The 19,246-nt window shown below is 40.9% G+C and overlaps 1 protein-coding gene across 6 annotated transcripts in view; it reads right to left on the bottom strand.

Annotated features, from left to right (window-relative positions):
- gria3a (glutamate receptor, ionotropic, AMPA 3a) overlaps positions 1-19,246 on the bottom strand; it is a 104,822-nt gene that overhangs the window by 30,866 nt on the left and 54,710 nt on the right. For all 6 annotated transcript variants that reach the window (XR_005203925.1, XM_037749092.1, XM_037749093.1 and 3 more), the window contains exons 4-7: positions 11,331-11,518; positions 972-1,025; positions 577-738; positions 14-181 (exon numbers count right to left, since the gene is read on the bottom strand). Coding sequence is in view for 5 of the 6 variants with exons in the window: in XM_037749092.1 (XP_037605020.1) it covers positions 14-181; positions 577-738; positions 972-1,025; positions 11,331-11,518 (572 nt within the window). In the remaining variant the exon portion in view is untranslated. The remainder of the gene's footprint in view (positions 1-13; positions 182-576; positions 739-971; positions 1,026-11,330; positions 11,519-19,246) is intronic.

The raw sequence follows: 19,246 nt of genomic DNA, 5'->3' as shown, positions 1-19,246 counted from the left end.
CCCTCGGTCTTACCATTTTGAGGGCTCTTTCTATGTCGATGCCTTGGCTCCAGGGCACAGCGGGGTTGGCGAGGCAGTCACCCGCGCTCCCCCTGCGAGACACATCTACTCGCTGGCGCCGCAGGTACCGGAAGGCCTCCGCGATCACGAGGATGGCATCGTGGGTCAGCGCTGATGTGTACTGAGACAAAGGCCACAAGAAACCCCAGTGACGCACCACTGGCATCATGTAAACTGCACTGCTATCAAAGCAAGGTTATCATCTCTGTGGCAGTACTTGGTGTATGAACACAGAGAGCAGTGATGTAAAAAGTAAAAAAATAAAATCAAAGCCTCACAATATGATTGACATAAAAATTGCGCATGTATGAAAGACGCCTCTATTCAAGGGCATGCAGGTGACAAGTTATTTCAGCAGCTCTCACTGAAGAGATTCAGATTGACATATTTTCTCTGATTTCAGCAGAGTTACTACCTAAAAACTTGGAGGCAGAGTGGGGGTGGGGGAGAGAAAATGTGTCTTTGAAGATGTTTAATAAAATCTAACTGCAGCATCGGCAGCCATGCCTCACTGACCTTCAGTGGAGTGTTTTTGGCTTCTGGAAATTCTCTTTCATCCAGGCGCTCCCAGCGCTGGAGGAACTGCTGGACGATGGGGCTGTCTGGGTTGATGATCTGGAAGCCTGTGATGTTGGCCCCACCAGAAAAGACCCTGTCCAGGCTCATGTTGGAAAAACCCTGAGAGCAAAGAGCACAAGTGGCTGGTAGTGGAACGAGGGATCATTAGCAGCAAAGAAAAAAAATGCTTTAGCTTGCCCATCATTTGCTTATTACTTAGTTTAATTGTTAGTCTATCATAACTACATATTGAGATACTACAGAGAGTGTTGCATTTATTTGCACTGCATTGCATCACACTCAGCGGTGTTGTTCTGGGCTTCGTTGGATTGTTTCATGTTGTGAGCTCTCACCAGGTTGGCGAGGATATAATGGTATCCTCTGCTGTTTTTTCCCGAGGTCACCACCTACAAGTCGCAGGAGGAGACACACAGTGAGTCACTTTCACATCTCATAACACCGAGAACACTTAGAGGGCTGAGATTCAGAAATGACAAAGACGTTTGATTTCATAACACAGAGTGGTTGGTAGAAAGAAAGAAATAAAAGGAAGACATTTCAGAGCGACATTAGCAAAGGCGAGAGAAGGTGCATGTGAGCACATTTGTACATTGGTGTGTGCATGTGTGTGTGTGTGTGTTTGTATGAGACACACACAGAGAGGGGAGAAACTGTGATGACAGCGCTTGTTCCTTTCCATTAACTTCAACATGTAAAATAAGGTCAAGGCTCTGCAAACCTCCCTCTCTCTTTCGTTCTCTCTCTCTGCAGCTGCCTATGCTCTACAGTCTGCCTCTTCCTGCTCCGCCCGTCTCAGTCGCACACTAGACTTAATTAAACCCAAAACGTTGTACAGCACCTGTCTGAGCGAGCAGACACAGCGAGAGCACCACTTGCTGATTTCTTTAAACTTCTTCACCAGCCAAACCTTTCTCTCTCTCTCTCTCTCTCTCTCTCTCCTTCACACGAACTCTCTTTCTCTCTCCATATCTCCCTCGCTTCTGACTCTCCATCGCTGAGTACCAAGCTTCAAAAAGATACTGTGGGGGTGGATAGTTGCTTTTTTTCCCTCTCTGTCTTTTCACTTTCTACACTCCCCCACAGTTTTGATATAAGTGTGCTCAGGCACTGAAATCAGCTAAATGTTAAATGTCCAGAGTGATAGTGATATTATGTTGGAGAGATTTTATAGAGGACTTGAATACAGATGAGAAATTTTACAGCAGCACTGCAACAAGGACACGCATCCCTGTGGTACATTTCTAGTGCTATTTCCATATTTTTCATTAAGGTCTGGCATACAATGATGTAACAATCGTCCAGTTTCTTATTATTCAGTGCATGCAGTCTCACACCTGTGCTTTCATTCACACCTGTGCACTTTAAACCCCTCTGCTTACTCCTTGCCTTAATGTCTCGTAATTGTCTCTAGAGAGGGAACGTCCTTGATGCTCCAAGGTTGGCTCTCCGGCCGGCTTATACACTCTGACAAATCTCAACAATAAATCCAATTACCTTCCTCGGAAATGCTAAAATGATTTCATTGTCTTCGACATTTTGCACCTCTCACCACCGACTCTGAAAGCCCCACCACCACCACATCCTGCGTTTTCCTCATAAGCCAACAAAGAAATCCTGGAAGCTTCTCTGCTTATTGTCTTCCAAATTGTCTTGAAAAGCTTTCCATTCGCTATTCATCCATGTGAGAGGGAGCCGCAGTGACCCAAGTGCAGCAACACAGCGAGCACTTAATGAAGCTGCAGTGCCTGGAGTGACTGGCTACAACTCCCGTTTGTCACCAGCACACTCAGGCAGAAAGTACAAGACTTCACACTTCTACGTGAGCATCCTAAACTGACACCTCAACTCAACTGCTGTTTCTGACTGAAACCGCGTTTAGTTGTTAGAAAATAATCAACTGTAAACATTTATTGCTTACTGTAGCTACGAGGTGCATGAAAACAAGTAATGTGGGAGTTTCTATTTCATTTGGTAGTCTACTGGAGAACAAGAAAGGTCAAAGTTACACATCGTATGTTTCTTGGTTTATTAAACCACAGCTTAGTGTTAAATGCTACAAGCTCCTTCAGCCATGATTCAAATATTCAATGTAATTAATAAAAAGCTGTGATGTAAAGCAAATGCATTTTAGCATCTAAATGGTCATGTTGTCATTTACTGTTGATTTTATATACTTTCATGCACATCTCGTTGATAGATTTACCACTTGGCTTTCGTGTCAACTATTTCTTTTCAAGACAACATGAAAATGTTTTGACTTGCATGAACAAAAAAAAAAAAAGAAATTCCCCTGACAGCCGCATTGGTAGTCATCTGGTTGGCAGCGAGACAGAGACTGACAACTACTTTAAAGTCGGGATATCTGGTTGGATGACACCGGGAGGTGGTTCTTGTTTGATCAGTGAGCCAACACCAGACTTAAAACTGCACAAGCTCTGATTGACATGCATAGGTTGTAGTGTAGCTACAGTGCATAGTGAGAACACTTAATGATTAAACCATGAGGGAAACAAATAAATTCCTGATAGATGCAAAAGCTATGAAAAGCTAACACAAAATGTTCAGTTTCCACCAAATTACTATTTTTTTTTTCAAATTCTAAATTGCTATCACTCTGGTTTTCCATAATAAGTCATTGTGTTTTCATTGTGAAAATCTAAAAATCATACTGATATAATAATTTCTACAAATATACAATGCAGTTATATATAATTTATCATATTGACAACATATTACAATCAGAAAACTTCGTATATTGTGGCAATATTCAGCTTTCGTAAAATAAATAAATGTTAGCATAATTAGACTTCACAACTGATTGGTTGACCAAAGTTCTTAAAAATATTAGGTCATGAATATCTTTCTGTTAAAGGTACAGTGTGTAGGATTTGGCGACATCTAGTGGTGTAGTTGCAGATTGCAACCAACTGAGTAACCCTCCGTTCACTTCTCTGCTCACTCCTCCGCTCCCTCCTCCCTTTCCAAGACTGCAGTAACGTGAGCCGCCGAGTGCAAACCCGCGGTAATGCCGTTCGCCTTGCTCAGAGGCCATCCTCACCATAATGACACTACTGTAGGAGCAACAGAAGGCAGACGGCGACTGGCAGTACCACGGTTTTGCACTCTGCAGCTCACGTTACCGCAGTTTCATGTGTCGGAGAACTACAGTGGCCTTCGGGTAATGTAAAAACGCGAAAGGCTCTCTCTTGAGGGTAATGTAAAAACGCGAAATGCTCTCTCTTGAGCCAGTGTTTGGTTTGTCCATTCTGGGTTACTGTAAAAACATGGCGGACTCTGTGAAGAGGACCCGCTCCCTATGTAGATATGAAGGGTTCAATCTAAGCTAACAAAAACACAATGATTCTTAGTTTCAGGTGATTATACACTAATGAAAACATAGTTATGAATATTATATTCCATTTCTGCTAATAGATCCCCGAAATGCTACACACTGACCCTTTAAGTAAACTCTCTGAAGATAAACTAAATCAGAAAAATATGACCTTCAAAAAACCAGCTACATACCGAGAGCATTTTTTTCTGCCGCTACATGAGCAGTACACATGTTCCTGTAAAGGATTATTTCATTTGATTTGCTGTGGGATTTGCTCCATCCCTCTGTTTGCAGTGCTGTTCTGGAAAAAGCATCTGGGCATAACAAATATTTTTAGGATCCTGATGCTCCAGTTTCATGGTCCCCTGGGATAATCGCTTTTTGTGAGCATGTGAAACCACCAGGAACCTGGAAGAGGTCAGGCACTACCGTCACCGAGAGAGCGCCACTTTTATTGTCACGGGACTCAGTTCTTCCTCTCTGTCAAAATCCATTTCTCACAAAACGGCTTCTTCAAACAGCTCGAGGGAAAAGGAGACCTGTAAGCGAGAAGGAACCTGCAGCACTGATTGTACTGACTGGCTCCTACATTTTTAATGCTCATTGAATGGAAAGGATAGTCTAAGTGCCATGCCCTGTCATCTTTTCTTACAGTTATTGTTCTCAGTCCAAAGTGGATCTTTGATGAGTCCAACCAAGGAGGTTGAATGACATAAGCATTTCCCAAAATGTGTTGGTTTTTATGATGGGCACAAAACATGGCATGTCGTTTTGACTGAGAAAATGACAACTTTGATAAATATTTTCAATTTAAAGGTACCCTGTGGAATTTTCGATCACTAGTAACTCTATGGAGCAATGACTTAAAGTGTGGGTCCCTGTTTTGCTTGACATATATTCACGCGAGCGACGTGATGCACATTTCTGATCAACTGTCCAATCTCCAAACCAGGACTGTGTCCTAAACTCTGCAGTTAAAAATAAAACACAGCACATTATGTTCCAACCCTCACAAGTGCAATAAAATCAAATGAATCATAGCTCACAGCCAAATAAACCCAGCACACAGACTCATGTTACATCTTTACATTAGTATTCACCTCTCTGTGGAGGATATAATCAGAAATATGGGCCCATCTCCTTCTGCTGTGGAGGAAACAGGAGGAGGGACAGACAGAAAGAGGTTTTCTCAGGTCTCAATTATTGCTATTGGTCCATCCTCAGGGCTCCTCCTGCCCGCCTGTCTGGACAAGCAGGTCTGTGCTGTGCCACTTGAAGCAGGCCTGAGCCAGGCCGTGCTGTGGGACGATCTGCCTAAATATTCCAGCGGGAATCGACTCTAATTAAGCAGACTGGAGCCACAGTCCTGTGCAGAGCTGGATGTCTGCCCAAGTGCCTTCAAGAGGATTTGACTCTCTTCCCGCTGATTGAGGTTTCTCTTTGTTACAGTGATTTGTCATCTGCCTTCTTGAGAACTGGAACGGGCATCCTAAGGTTGATGACTGTCCCCTTTCACCAGTCAATTAATTATTGTTGCGCTATTCGAAACAGGGCATAATGTGAGGAGGGATTTAACTGTCAAAGCAGTGCATTAAAGAAAAAAATATAGCAGAGGAAGGACATGGCTGTGTATCAGTCAAACATTGCTGCAAATGCTTTATTGTTCACCAATCCTTACCACAAAGCTCAATCTTTGAATGGAAAGTAGTTGTGCCTCATTATGAAACTTCTCTCTGTCTGCATAGTATACACAATAAAGACAGATTTTAGTTCTAGATATTAATATTTCAATTGTTATTATATGTAAAAACACCTTCATTCTTTATTGAATGAATTCAGTATAATACAAACGCTAGAATTATTATTTTTTTTGCCAGTATTTTTCCTATGACTATGTGTCGTCTGATGGTTCTTCCGCTTTCAGCCGCCATCAGCTACACACTTCTGAACACAGTTCTCTTATTGAATGCCAATTTCAACAAAATAAAAATGTGTATGAAGTTGTAATGTCCTTACTACCCTTGTTGCAGTTGTGCACTTGCCAGCTCTCCTGCTTACGCACGTTTGATGTTGTTTTTCATTTTGGGCTGCTTTTAACTCAGACTTCTCTAGGGTCTCCTTTGGATGCCTGGGCTACAAAGACGACTCTACAAAAACTTCCTCTTTGCAGTCAATGTTTTTCTTTTTTCAGAAGCCATGTTTTCTTGTTTATAGTGGAAGTAAAGAAAAAAAGGAAATACAGGTCTAAGCACACATAGTGTCTTGTTGTTGTGGTGTATTTGCAGGGAATTATAGTTCATGCTGTTTGTTCACATTTGTATTTGCAGTTCAAGGTGAGGTCTCATATAGTATATGGTAAACTAGCAAGGAAAGCTTGGAAAATGGTCCCTAATAGGAGTATTATCCATTATTTTTATTATAGCCTGAGGTCAACTTATCAGAGTACTGACTGTTATGTTCCTTGGTCATTAGTTTGTTTTTGGTTGTGTAGTGACAGTAATCTAGAAAGGTGCACTGCTTCCTTTAAAATGATCAAATGTGCCCTTCTTTACATTTAGCGTCCCTCACCAAAATGCACGTTGTGTATCTTTAAAGTCTTACAAACTAGGGAGGTCACAGTACCAGAAATGTAGTAGTCTGTACCAATACCAGTGAAATTCGATGATTCCCAATATTCAATACCCAGTAAAAAACATAAGTAAAACAATAAATCCCATGTACTTCAACATCCACACCTTTATTACCATTTACATACTGTTTTTTATTATGAAGTTAAACAGGCTATAAATCCCTCTCTATTATCTATTTTACATTGCGCTGAAAACATCTCCTTCAAACAACTTTATCTATTTAAGTTTCTCGCCCAAAACCACATTTGAACACATCATGATAACGTTATAAATTACCTTTGCCCAATATTCATTTTTTCTTTTAATGGAGCCTGAACGCATCATAATGTAAATCAATTGCACCTCCTGTGTTGAAATCGGCAGGCCGAGATCTAGTTAACGATAGCAGCTGATAAAAGGACAGCCCTGCATCGAGCTAACAGCTCACGATAACTAGCTCTCGCCTGCTGATTTCAACACAGATTTGTTGTTCACATGTTGTATTATCAGGGAAAAATAGGGTGCCCCTGAACACGTCGATAGTGAGTTTACTGCATCCCAAGAAAACGAGTATCGGCACGTTTTCAAAATGCTGGCATCGACTTGGTACCGAAGTATTGGTTCTCGTGACATCCCTATTACGAACACACTGAATGCATTTCCCACCACTTTAAACATTAGCAAAATCTCTTTTGAGCGTTTTGAAAACTGCATCGTTTGCATAATTTTCTTCTTCTCCTCTTTCATTGATGCATTGCTAACCTTTATAGCACATTGCCACCACCAAATGGTGAAAATGAAATGGCAGGTGAGGAAACACCATACTATACAAATTTAAGTGAAACGTGTTCTTTTCACTAAGTACCATATACTGAAGTCGGATAGAAGCCATTATTGGGTTAATTTATCCGTGTGAATTGAATTACTGCCGATACGGCGTGATGTCCGTGAGTGCAAAACAGCTGTGTGCGATTTGAGACAACCCTACCCTGTCGAAATCCACGCACTACACAAGTAAGTACATAGTGTGCACAGTGTACTACATGGAAGTGTACTAACGGAAGTATCCGAATTGAGACACAGCTTTAGTTTAAATATACAGTACTGTATATTTGGGAACAGACAACCAAGTTTAGAAAAAACTCAGAGAAAATATTTATGCAACAGAAACCATTTGTTATGTCATGGTCTATAAAATCAATGCCCACGCAAAGCAACATACAAAAACTACAATTCACACATAGGATTAAATAACATGCACACAGATGTAATCTCATCCTTAACGTAGCATCTTGTTTTACTATCCTACTCACTGGGTGTGGAATTCCAGTGCACCTCTGGGTGTTCAGCACTTCTTCTATTTCCCTCCACAGCACTAGACAGGGAGACTCACAGTAAATGGCTCAATTCCCACAAGCTCTCTTTTTTCTCTCTCAGACTCTTTCACTGTCTGTCCACCGTGCAGGAGGAGGCTGGAGGTCCTCTGGCAGCGATTAGAAAGCCACTGTGCCTCTATTATTGATGAGAAGCCTTAAAGGTGTTTATCACTCCGCCTTTACTTTAGTGAAGGGATAAGCACACTGATACATTTAAAGGCGGCGAGAGGGGAACGAAAAACCCCACAGCACATTCATCAACAAATGAAGCCCTGTTACAAGTGAAACTACCTCGACAAAGATAATTAGCACAAAATGAATGATGGATATCTGCGTATAAATGCACTGTGTAAAGATAATAGCCTAAATGCAGGTATAAAAATAATTTAATTTAGATTATTATAGTGTTTATGAGGTCAAATCCTAAACACTGGTTAAAAAATAAATCCTGTCCAGAATGGTTGCTTCCTGATGCCTGAGTGATCTCAGTTGTGTTTGCTCACTCCTGCCTTTGTGAGAGATCTTCCCTCAGGCTAGGAGGGTAGGCTATTTATAGTAGGCTCATTGTTGTTGCTGTTATGGGACAGTGTGTCCTACTTACACTGGAAGCTCATATTACATTAAAGCAAGTGTTGATGTCACAGCTCGCATAAGGAACCGTTCTCTGGAGACGCAGGCGCGTGTTGCCGCTCTCAAGCAGCTGGAGAGACACTCGTCTGACACATGCTGCCTACAAGGCCACCACTCGCATTAATGCGCCACATAAAAGAGATTATGATCGGATGGGCCTGACGTGACACCGAGTGACCGCCATTATCTGATTCGATAACTCAAATCTAATATGGAGGCAATTTGAGAACATTTGAGGAAACCCTCTGCGTCAACGTGAAGGGCAGAGAAAAGTAAACTTCTCCTAATTAATGAAAATGTTCTGTGCTGTCACCAAGAATATTCCCCCGCGTCAGATGAAGACAGATCTGCAGTGAAGGTCAGAGTAAAACTCGTAAGGCCGGCAATAATGAAGATCATTACGTAGAGGGCAGAAGCCTTTACACACAAATATCTCAGCAAAGAACAGAAGGTTAAGATGTGCTCGGGATTAATGGTTCAAATGTGCACACACAAAAAACAAACTTGTGGGCTTAACGGTTTTTATAACACATTACTCTGCTGAGCAGCTGTGTGTACAGTAGCTGCAATAACCCAAACTGAAGGGAAACACACAATTTTAAGCTGTCGAATAGGTCACATTTTATTTGCCAACAAGTCCTTATACTTTAATAACAAGATCGTCCATTTGTCAGTGACGTTAAAAACGACTCATGTGAGCGTTTTTGAATCTCTCTACTGCATGTTTAAGCCTTGGTTTAGACAATTAAAACTACTTGTTTAAAATAAGAGACAGGACATGAACTGTAGTTTCCAGTGTCAAACTCAATACTTTATATACCCAACAATCCACCTCTCTGCTGACCTCTAACCTCTCCCTAAGCTCTCTTTTGCAGCAGTATAACAATGTCACACCACTTTCCTTCTAAAAGAGGACAGTAATTATGAGTATGGACGCAAGACGCCGCTTATCAGGAAAATGTAAACAGAGGTTGGTTTAAGTGACCAGTGTTGTAATTTTTCTGGCGAGAGCAGTCTTGCATTTAACTAGTCTAGTGTAGATACACCTTTTAACTTATAGTGCTCAGTGGCCGCCCACTTTTTGAACAGCTCCAGTTCTGGAAATGAAATTCCCATTTATTTACTCCATTGACATTTAGGAAAATCCTTATATAAAAAGCATGAAACCAAGCCAACCTGCTACGAGATGATTCGTGACCATAAAACATTTGATTCGGAGCAAAGAAAAACATTGCAAAATTTAAAAAAAGGCAAGACAGTGTAGAAAATTACTTTACGAGTGAATGAACTACTCATAAACCATCACGAATAACGACTCGCCGCCTCTGGAAACTCCCGAAAAACATTCAAACTAACTGTTGTCGAAATGAAGACAGATTCAGACAGATTTCTCGCCTCAAATGGTTTCAGGAACACATTTCGGTGAACTATTTTCTTAATATAAGAGAACGTTTCGAAATGAGCTTCCATGTTGGTTCCAGTTTGAAAGCTGGGAGCAGACACCATGGAGTCTTGTAGCTCGCGGTAAGTCTATCTTGAATGGTTACGACATTAAGGCTAATAATCAAATCCGCTATTCAGAATATAAAATAGAAACTTCCAGAACCTCACTGTTGAGCTCTATCATGACTATAGTGTCGCTAAAATGGCTACTCGGTTTGAAGTCATACATATAATTATATAGTCTATAGATGTTAACTTCATTTTAAGGTTAAAAGATAGGTCAGAAACAGGTTTAGTAAATGAAGAATGAGATTTTTTAGAAGTTTTTGTATAACTTCAATTTGCATGCCTTCCACCAGGGGGTTTTGCTTGCAATCTCTTACTACCTAAAGAGAGCAATGCTTTGAAATATAAGATAAGATATATCATAAATAGGTGGCAGGCTAACACGAAACTTGGATACATTCACATACATAAAACCTAAATGTATCACACTTCCAAGTGTTATCACATTCATTCATCTTTCTATCACATTTACTCACATACACAACCCCTATTGAGATAGTATCAACATTCAACTATCCAAATAAAATTCCTTCCATTCGCTTGAAGTGTAGTAGACCGATGATAAAAAGAAAAACAGATGAGAAATCCAGGCATCTATTTAACTGCATAAATAAACACTTAAAAATTAAATGTGACCACATGTGCAAAACAGCTTCCAATCCTCCAAATGAACACTAATGATCTTCTGATTAAGTAATCAAATTCCCAGTTAACCCTCATTTAATAGGTTTTGACAATAAAGTATCCTCCACGGTGCAGCCACAGTGAGCAGCACGCATTAACAAACACTGACTCTGAATCAATGGGAAAACTGTAGCAGATGATCACCTAGGAAACAAGGACGAGGAGGCTGTTTAATTCCTCCACGTGAATTAAGCCCAGGTGACCTCAAACAATGTGCGCGCCACAAAACAACGAATAACAAGCCTTAATTGAATGCACCCGTCTCGCCTGTTTTACCATCATCCTCTAAATGAGAATCTTGAGATCTGAGGCAATCATGATGCACTCCAGGTGTGTTTAGGGTAATAACAACAAATAAATGAAAAGTGGGGAACAAACAAAGGCAGGAGAGTGTCACTGAGTGTGTAGATGGAGATGACGTTCAAGACAAAAAGCGAGGAAAAGACAATGTTTACTCCTTTAGAAACATGCAGCTCCATGAGGATGAATAAATGTGTTTAAGGACAAATAAAGCAGGTTAAACTAGTAGTGTGTGTGTTGGCTCAATACCTGCTCCAGTATGGAGTTGATCCGGCCAACCTCACAGTCAATGAGAAAGCGTTTCTCTTGCCGGCGGTCCATCTCCTCGATGATTTGTTTGTACTCTGTGGGGTCCACGATGTTCCCCACCGAGCGCGCTGTCACCTGCCAGTTATTGGCTACAGCCGACTCCATGATGGCCTGGAGGATCGCAAAACCTGGAGGAGCAGAGGGAGAAGAGCTCCATCAGACAACTGTCTGTTTTTAAAGCACACCGGCAGGTAAACGCCGTGATGGGAATCCGAATTGTTGTAAAGAAGAGCTGCGAGGGTATTCTGGCTTTCGACTACGGTTAGCAACATGTTTAATGTCTGAGCAGCTTTTTATTACAACTATTAACAAACTCACAATGCAGCGATGAAATTCCCTTGTAAGAAATAAAATAAATGACGGCAGATAATGTATACAGCAGGTAAACAAGGTATTGTACCAAGTGGTTTTAGAATATAATATGTCTGATCTGAATCCCTTTGAGTGTTATTCAAACAGTCTCTTGACAAAGAAATATGGACAGTTGCTAGAGTAGATGGAAATTGAAAGAATCTGCTCAATCTGCTTGCAATGTATGCATTTACAGTGTATGTATACTTATAAGGGCTGTCAATTGATTCAAATATTTAATTGCGATTAATCGCATGATTGTCCATAGTTGATCGCGATTAATCGCACATTTTTTATCTGTTCAAAATGTACCTTGAAGGGAGACTTGTCAAGTATTTAATACTCTTATCAACATGGGAGTGGACAAATATGCTTGCTTTATGCAAATGTATGTATTTATTACTGGAAATCAATTAACAACACAAAACAATGACAAATATTGTCCAGAAACCCTCACAGGTACTGCATTAAGTATAATATGCTCAAATCATAACATGGCAAACTCAAGCCCAACAGGCAACAACATCTGTCAGTGTGTCAGTGTGCTGACTTGACTATGACTTGTCAAAACACTGCATGTGATCATCATAAAGTGGGCATGACTGTAAAGCGGAGACTCGTGGGTACCCATAGAACCCATTTTTATTCACATATCTTGAGGTCAGAGGTCAAGGGACCCCTTTGAAAATGGCCATAACAGTTTTTCCTTGACAAAATTTAGCGCTAGTTTGGAGTGTTATTTAGCCTCCTTCCCGACAATCTAGAAAATAAATTAGTGGCGTTAAAACAAATTTGCATTAACGCATTATTATCACGTTAACTTTGACAGTCCTAATATTTATATATCACTCATGTTAGATTCACGATTGATGACTCATTTTAGAGTAAATATCAAAGAAGCATGACAAAAGTTTAGGAATAAGAAAACTTCAACCACGCAAAGATTCAGGAATAAAGACGAAATGGAACAAGAGTCCACAGAGATGTCGATGTACCCATAAAAGATTAAGTTAAAGCTGTGGCGCCCGTGAGAAAGATGGAGAGGTTACAGAGCATAATTAACTAACTATTAACTGGGAAATGGCTGTGTCCCATGCTGCCTTAGCAGCATGTCACAGGAGGTCACATCATTCATCTCTTTCCTGCCTCACTGAGGAATTCAAACTTGTAAATTTAAGGCTAGAGTTGACACAAGCAGGGAGCAAAGACACGACAATAAGACGTGTAGCTCATACTCTAGCAAATGTAGTGAAATGGACTGCTAAAGAAGCAGTTTAGCAAGCACAATGCAGAGCTCACTGTGCCATGGGATGAATCAGTAGATATGAAAGGAAGAAGCTGAGCTAACAGTAACCTGGCTGAGCAGCTATGCTGAAAATCCACAGTACACCTGCAGAAATTTGGATGGTTCCACTGATAGTTTACTAAGGGGGTTAAGTACACATGATCAGCAGTCATGATGGGCCACAAAGACAGCTTCTAAATCAGCCGAAAAGAGAGACATCTAGCTGAAAAGAAAAGCTTGTGTTATTAGTTAAGGTGAGGAAAGTCATTTGTGGAATTTTTAACATTCTCTTTGGGAAAACAAACAAGAGCTTTGGCTGAAAAATTAACAAGTACAGCCAACAGGCTTTCAGTTTCCTTTCAGAAAAAACATGTCATGGTCATTTTACGCATGTTCAATCGTACAGCTTGTTGATGAAGTTTTGTTTCTACTGAGCTTTCTATCCGTTAATCTGATGTTAAAGTAAAATCTGAGATATTATTATCGGCTACTAGGTGGTATTGGTACATTTCGATATGTAGTTAAAAGGAAGTGAAGGTGAACTGTCTGATATCTGGGATTGTTCCAGTAAACCAGAACCTCTTGCTGAGCTATTTGAAGCTTTCATGGAGCCGATTCAACAAAATATCTGTTATGTGAGGACAAACACAATGACATGCTCACACACACTCTCGCACATACTGTCATAGATTCTTACAACAACCATATGGAATAATAAAATCCAGTCTTGGGCTTTGGAAGATGTCCCATAAAAATAAAATAAAGGTTAAAGGGGACATATCATGCTCATTTCCAGGTTTATACTTGTATTTTGGGTTTCTACTAGAACATGTTTACATGCTAACATGTTAAAAAAACACATTATATTTATTACAATATAATATTATTACTCCGTTTTAGCGCCTGTCTCTTTAAGAACCTCTCCTGAGAATCCCAGTCAACTCTGATTGGCTGGTGAGAAAAATATGGTGCACCTTTGCAAAGGTAGCTCTCAAGCCGTGGGTGATATATTCTAATGAGCCTGCATGTGACATAGGAAGGGGAGCCAAATCTGAATGGCTTGTTGAATCACATTTTTTCGGATCTAAGCAGCCCACAAAAAACTGAAAAAGTGAATTTTTTGTGATATGTCCACTTTAAGAAACATGGGACCTTTCAGATTTTATAGTCAAAGCACTTTTTAACTACTTGTGTTGTCCATTTTAATTAGTAAAATATTAACAAATTAGTTAAGTTTCTGAGTCTACAGTCAAAAGTGTATAGCAGTGTTGCTCCTGTCAGTCTTACCAGACAAACCTTAACAGCTTCAAAATAACTGTAACACAACAGTATAACAGGCCATTTTACATCACAACCAGCCCATTTTCATTCCCATGGCGTCAAATACCAATGCTTTGTCACGGCCGTTGGCGTTGGTTACTGACGCACAATGTACCCTTTAGCGCCGGTATGAGTCGCACCAGGCTTTCCATTGTATTATTATGTATGAAACGCACCAGGCTTTCCATTAACTACAACGTAAACCCATCTGTGGCAACAGTAAACGCTCAGGGAAAGTGACTGTGGTGACGTAGTTTTAAAAGCAAAAGAGACATACAGGGCGAACAGGAGAGGTTGTGGATGGGTCCAACAAACACAAGGCTTTCCTCCAGGAGACCGCTGTTTGTGTCCTGTGTGTTATGTTTCACTTTCACATTACAATCAGCTGGTCATTCATGTCCCATGTTCACAACATCAAGTCACATCTTCACTGTAAAAATACAGTCATTTTAAGCCCAACCATGTTGTTTTTTGCTAAACCTCACTAAGTGGTTTTGGTTGTGTAATCCTAAGCAAGGGTTTCAGTTTAATTCACAACATTTGCTTAATGTGTTTACTGCGACCGAATAGTGTCGTCAAGGGGTCTGACAGAGCGCCAGCATGTGACGAGTTGGGATGAGAATGTGTTGTCACAATAGTTCATTTTAAACTTTTATGCACAGTATGAATAAATTAGGTGTATTCATACAAATAGGTTTTGTATTTGCATTTACATTATGTTTATTCGTGTGAGCAATAGGCACAATATTATTATGAACACAGTGTTTGGCTGATTGACAGAAAATAGGTCGCTGCCACAGACACAAGGCCGTGTGGATTTTTAAAGTGATCAATCCCTCTGTGCTGAAACAGCATTTTTTTTAGGTCTTTTGAGTTCAGGTTGATTGTTATTTGAGTTAAGTGAAATTTGAAAGCTGGTATCTAATGTCAATTTCAAATCCCTCTATCTAAGCAACTTTACTTTAAAATGTATGCATTTCAAAAAATCCAGTTCATTGTCTATTGAGGCTGTGAGACCAGATGTATAAACTGGGATGAATTGCAGGCATTAAAAAATGCATCATGTAGGAAGACCAATGAACCTTGACGAGGTAACACCTTATCAAGCAGAAAAATAGCACAAAAACAGCAGAATATATAACAGTTCCCAAGACAGATAATGACAACTTACATCATAAATTTGCATATTTCCATTATCTGAAGAGCAGTGCACAGAATACCTTGAGTGGTGGTGACAATGCATGGTGGCGGAAGCTCATTACGTGCTGTATTGGCTCATAACTAAAATGGTTTACCACAGCCGACACGCTGCAGCCGACTGGACTAAATGAGCGGAGCAAAGCAGCATCACATGCTGCGTTACCCTTTTTCTCTCAGAACAGGGATAAAACTGCTGATTCCATAAAATAAGGGCTATTATTACTGGGTGCTGAATAAGCTGGTGTAAAATGTGTTTATGTAAATACAAGTCAGCTACAGAGCCTCTCTACTGGAAGCTGGCATTACACGGGCTAAATGGAAACTGGTTCTCACTCTGCATCACAGTCAAGCGATGCACCACCTCCCTGCAGCACAGACCAGACTGCTCTTAACTATCATGGCTGCTGAGGCTGTTATATCACCTCCAGTATGTATGCTTTATTAGGTTATGCATAGAAGTCAGTGCTCATTAATACTTACACAGCTATCCATGCATTATTTGTAAAGGTACGGGTATTATAAAACCTCAGTGAGGCCCTTAGACTGTTGAACATGCCCTTTTAATATTAGAGTTCCTCATTTCTTGAATTATTAAATTGTTATTGCTATTAGACCTGAATTTTAAAGTCCCTCTCGATTCAGAAATGTGTTATGCTTATTTTTACTTCACTTGGATGTTTGCCCTTCACTGTGCTGAGTGATGCATGTGCAGAGTTTGTACGCAAGAAGTCTGGTTTCACATTCATCTGCTGAAGGAGGCAAGTTTCTGTTTTTAAGATGTGTATGTACAAGCATGACTTTGTGACACCACAGCTAGATTGGAGGCCGATCGTTGTCCAGTATTATTTAACTTACAAGTGTGAGGTGGAACCCTGAAGCCTCCGGTGTACATATACACTGAGAATGGACTTTTCAGTAAAGTAGAAGACATCTTGTATCCAGCAGTTACACTTTTGAAATGAATAATATTTGCATATTGATAGAGTAAGGGCGAATGCAATATAACTTTTTTTGTGGAAAAACACATTAGACACAAATTATTATTCAAAGTCTCAGAGTCTTTTTTTAAATGTCTTAAACATGTCTGTAGGGGATTTTAGGTGTTTCTCTAAACTTTTAAATGTTTGCCGAAACTAATTTATAGACACTGCATCCTTTTGAATCAGTATGCATCTCAACAGGACCAGCTTTATGTAAATCTCCTTGTAATTTGTCAAATCCAGATGCAGATGAATCCGGTCAAACTACATGGGGAGGACGTGGAGTTGCTCTTGACTGGTTTTCTTGTAGATTCAGAAGGGAGATTAGCTCAGATTAGCATCAATGTTTCACTGTACTTCAACAATTAATGACTCGTTTTTTTTTCACAGCTAAACTCATATTTAGTTTCATTAAAGTGTACAAGGTTGTAGAATATCTTTAAAAGAGTACTCCAATGATTTATCATTGCGCTTCTATAACATTGTCAGGCTCGCATGGACAGTTTTTTAAAAAGGATAAAAATTGATGCAGTAGAAGATTGCATGAAATAAAAAAGATGATATCTCTGGTATCATCATTTTTATTTCATGCAATCTTCTTCCATGTCAAAACCTGGCGCCTATTTTACCCACAATGCAATTTGACCGCCGACAGTTCGGGTTGGAGATTTGGGTGTGTGTATGCCATTAGCAGCTAATGTAGCCTTGAGCCTCTAGCCTAAGGCAGAGATGCTACAGAGGTCTAGTATGCTCACTTCTTTCTAAGTCCACACCACCAGATTTTTTTTCATTTTGGAACTTGTAGTATTCAAGTAGATGTAGTAGTATTCACAGCATGGTCATTTTGGGGCCACTAGCAGGGCTTTTAGACTTGCCTTTAGCATTCATGTGTAAAAAACCCAGAGTAAAAAGACGACAATGTGCATCATTTAAATAGACTGTATGTACGTTTTTACACATATAAATGTTTTTAAATATTTTTTTATTGCCAATGTGTGAATAGGTTGTCACCTTACTTAAAAACTGAGACCTTCCGCTGCCTGTAGACTGCTTTTAATGTGAAGAATGCGGGACGTTTTTTCCAGGAAAATCCAACGGATGTGACGTCATGCGCGCTCTCGAGTGCCTATATTTTCAGCTTCGCTTCAGGGCTTACAGTGTGCAACCATAGCTCATGTTCGGTTAGAAATGGAGTCTGCTAACTCCAATAAATGACAAGCTCCCACCCCTACGTAGTGCGAGCACAAGCGCGAGCAACAGGACGCTGACTGTCGTTGACCTAACGGCCACAAGTGTCACTATTAACAAGCAATTTCTGATTCTTAAAGGGCGTGTTTGTAACTTCTTACACATATAAATCACCCGGGACAGTGTCCCATGCGGCTCGCATATGCGCGCTCGCGTGTGGCTACGCTGTTCAGACAAGACTCCAACACAAACTACACGGAAGCACCATAACTGCAAAGTTATATCTAGTGAAGCCCGTCTTGCAAAACGGTGTTGGCCGCGGTCGTATAAGCGGGGGAGACCGTAGCTTTGGTCTCCAGGGCCGGAGTCTCTGCTGTACTCTGCTCCTCTGCTCCTCAGCCTGCCTGCCTTCACTCAGCTCGCTCCACCTCACGTGCATGCGCGCACACTACACACTGCAGAAGACTTCGTAGCTCTGAGATTATCTAGTGAATGTACAGTGGACGTTTGTGCAGAAATAACTGCTGCAGCTCCTCCAAACCAACAGAGGTTTTCCATGTCTTGTGAGATGACGGGGCTCCGCAGCGAGAAACGTTATCGTCTCCGACCGGGTGCCGGTGTGTCCCTCCGATCGAGGCTGAGGCAGGAAAAGCCAACACTAGGATCAGCATTGATTCATGGAGAGACCTCCGTCTGGTCAGCTAACATTACTGCCAAGCAGGTGAAATATAGAGTGATATTTTGGTTTTAGCTGACGTGTGTCGCCTCACTGTTTTGAGCGATGCTCGTTCATGTCTATTTAGAGCGCACAGGCGCGAGCCCGACGCTGACTTTCGTTGACTTAACGGCCACAGGTGTTGCTGTTAACAAGCATTTCTGAATCTTACAAACAGTCCCTTTAAATAAAGAATCGGAATTTTTTTTTTAAATCATCCATTCACAGCAAAAACAATTGGCTCTTCTCAACCATTCACTAGTGACCAGCACTGATGGACATGTGAGCTGACATGTTCCCAATACAGCTCCTAAGTATTCAGAGCACAGCGACTCAGCTGACACGTCCGCCCTCCATTCCCCCGCTGGTGACCTTCACAGTGAAGAGCTCGGCAGACAGTACTCAGATCAGGTATGGCCTTTAAAGACAAGTGGCTCTTGCTGGGCGCCACCGCATCAGACAGTCAGTCTAAAGAGGCAAGGATAATGGTCCACATGTCTGACACTCACAGAGGTTAAGGAATTCAAAAGGACTGTTAGTGCGACTGTCCCGTCTCAGAGCATTGTGAAGAGTCTGACAAGAAGCTGCTGAGTTGACCTCAGACTGGATCCGGCTCTGTCATCATCCAGACTTTATCAGGTCAAACAGGCAGAAAACATGTTTTTTTTTTAACAGCTCCAAGATATCAATACAAGAATCCAGCAGAGTGTATCTCTCTGGTGGCAGAGGGGAAATGAAAAGGCAGAAGCTGAGTGTCAGCTCTCCTCCCAGTATTCTGTCACATAGTACTGAACACCATAAGCTGGGATATGCATGA

This window comes from Sebastes umbrosus, chromosome 17 (assembly GCF_015220745.1).
Source record: "Sebastes umbrosus isolate fSebUmb1 chromosome 17, fSebUmb1.pri, whole genome shotgun sequence".
In the NCBI taxonomy this organism is placed as follows: Eukaryota; Metazoa; Chordata; class Actinopteri; order Perciformes; family Sebastidae; genus Sebastes; species Sebastes umbrosus.
The sequence above is the reverse complement of the archived record's forward strand: the minus strand, read 5'-3'. Positions and strand labels throughout refer to the sequence as shown.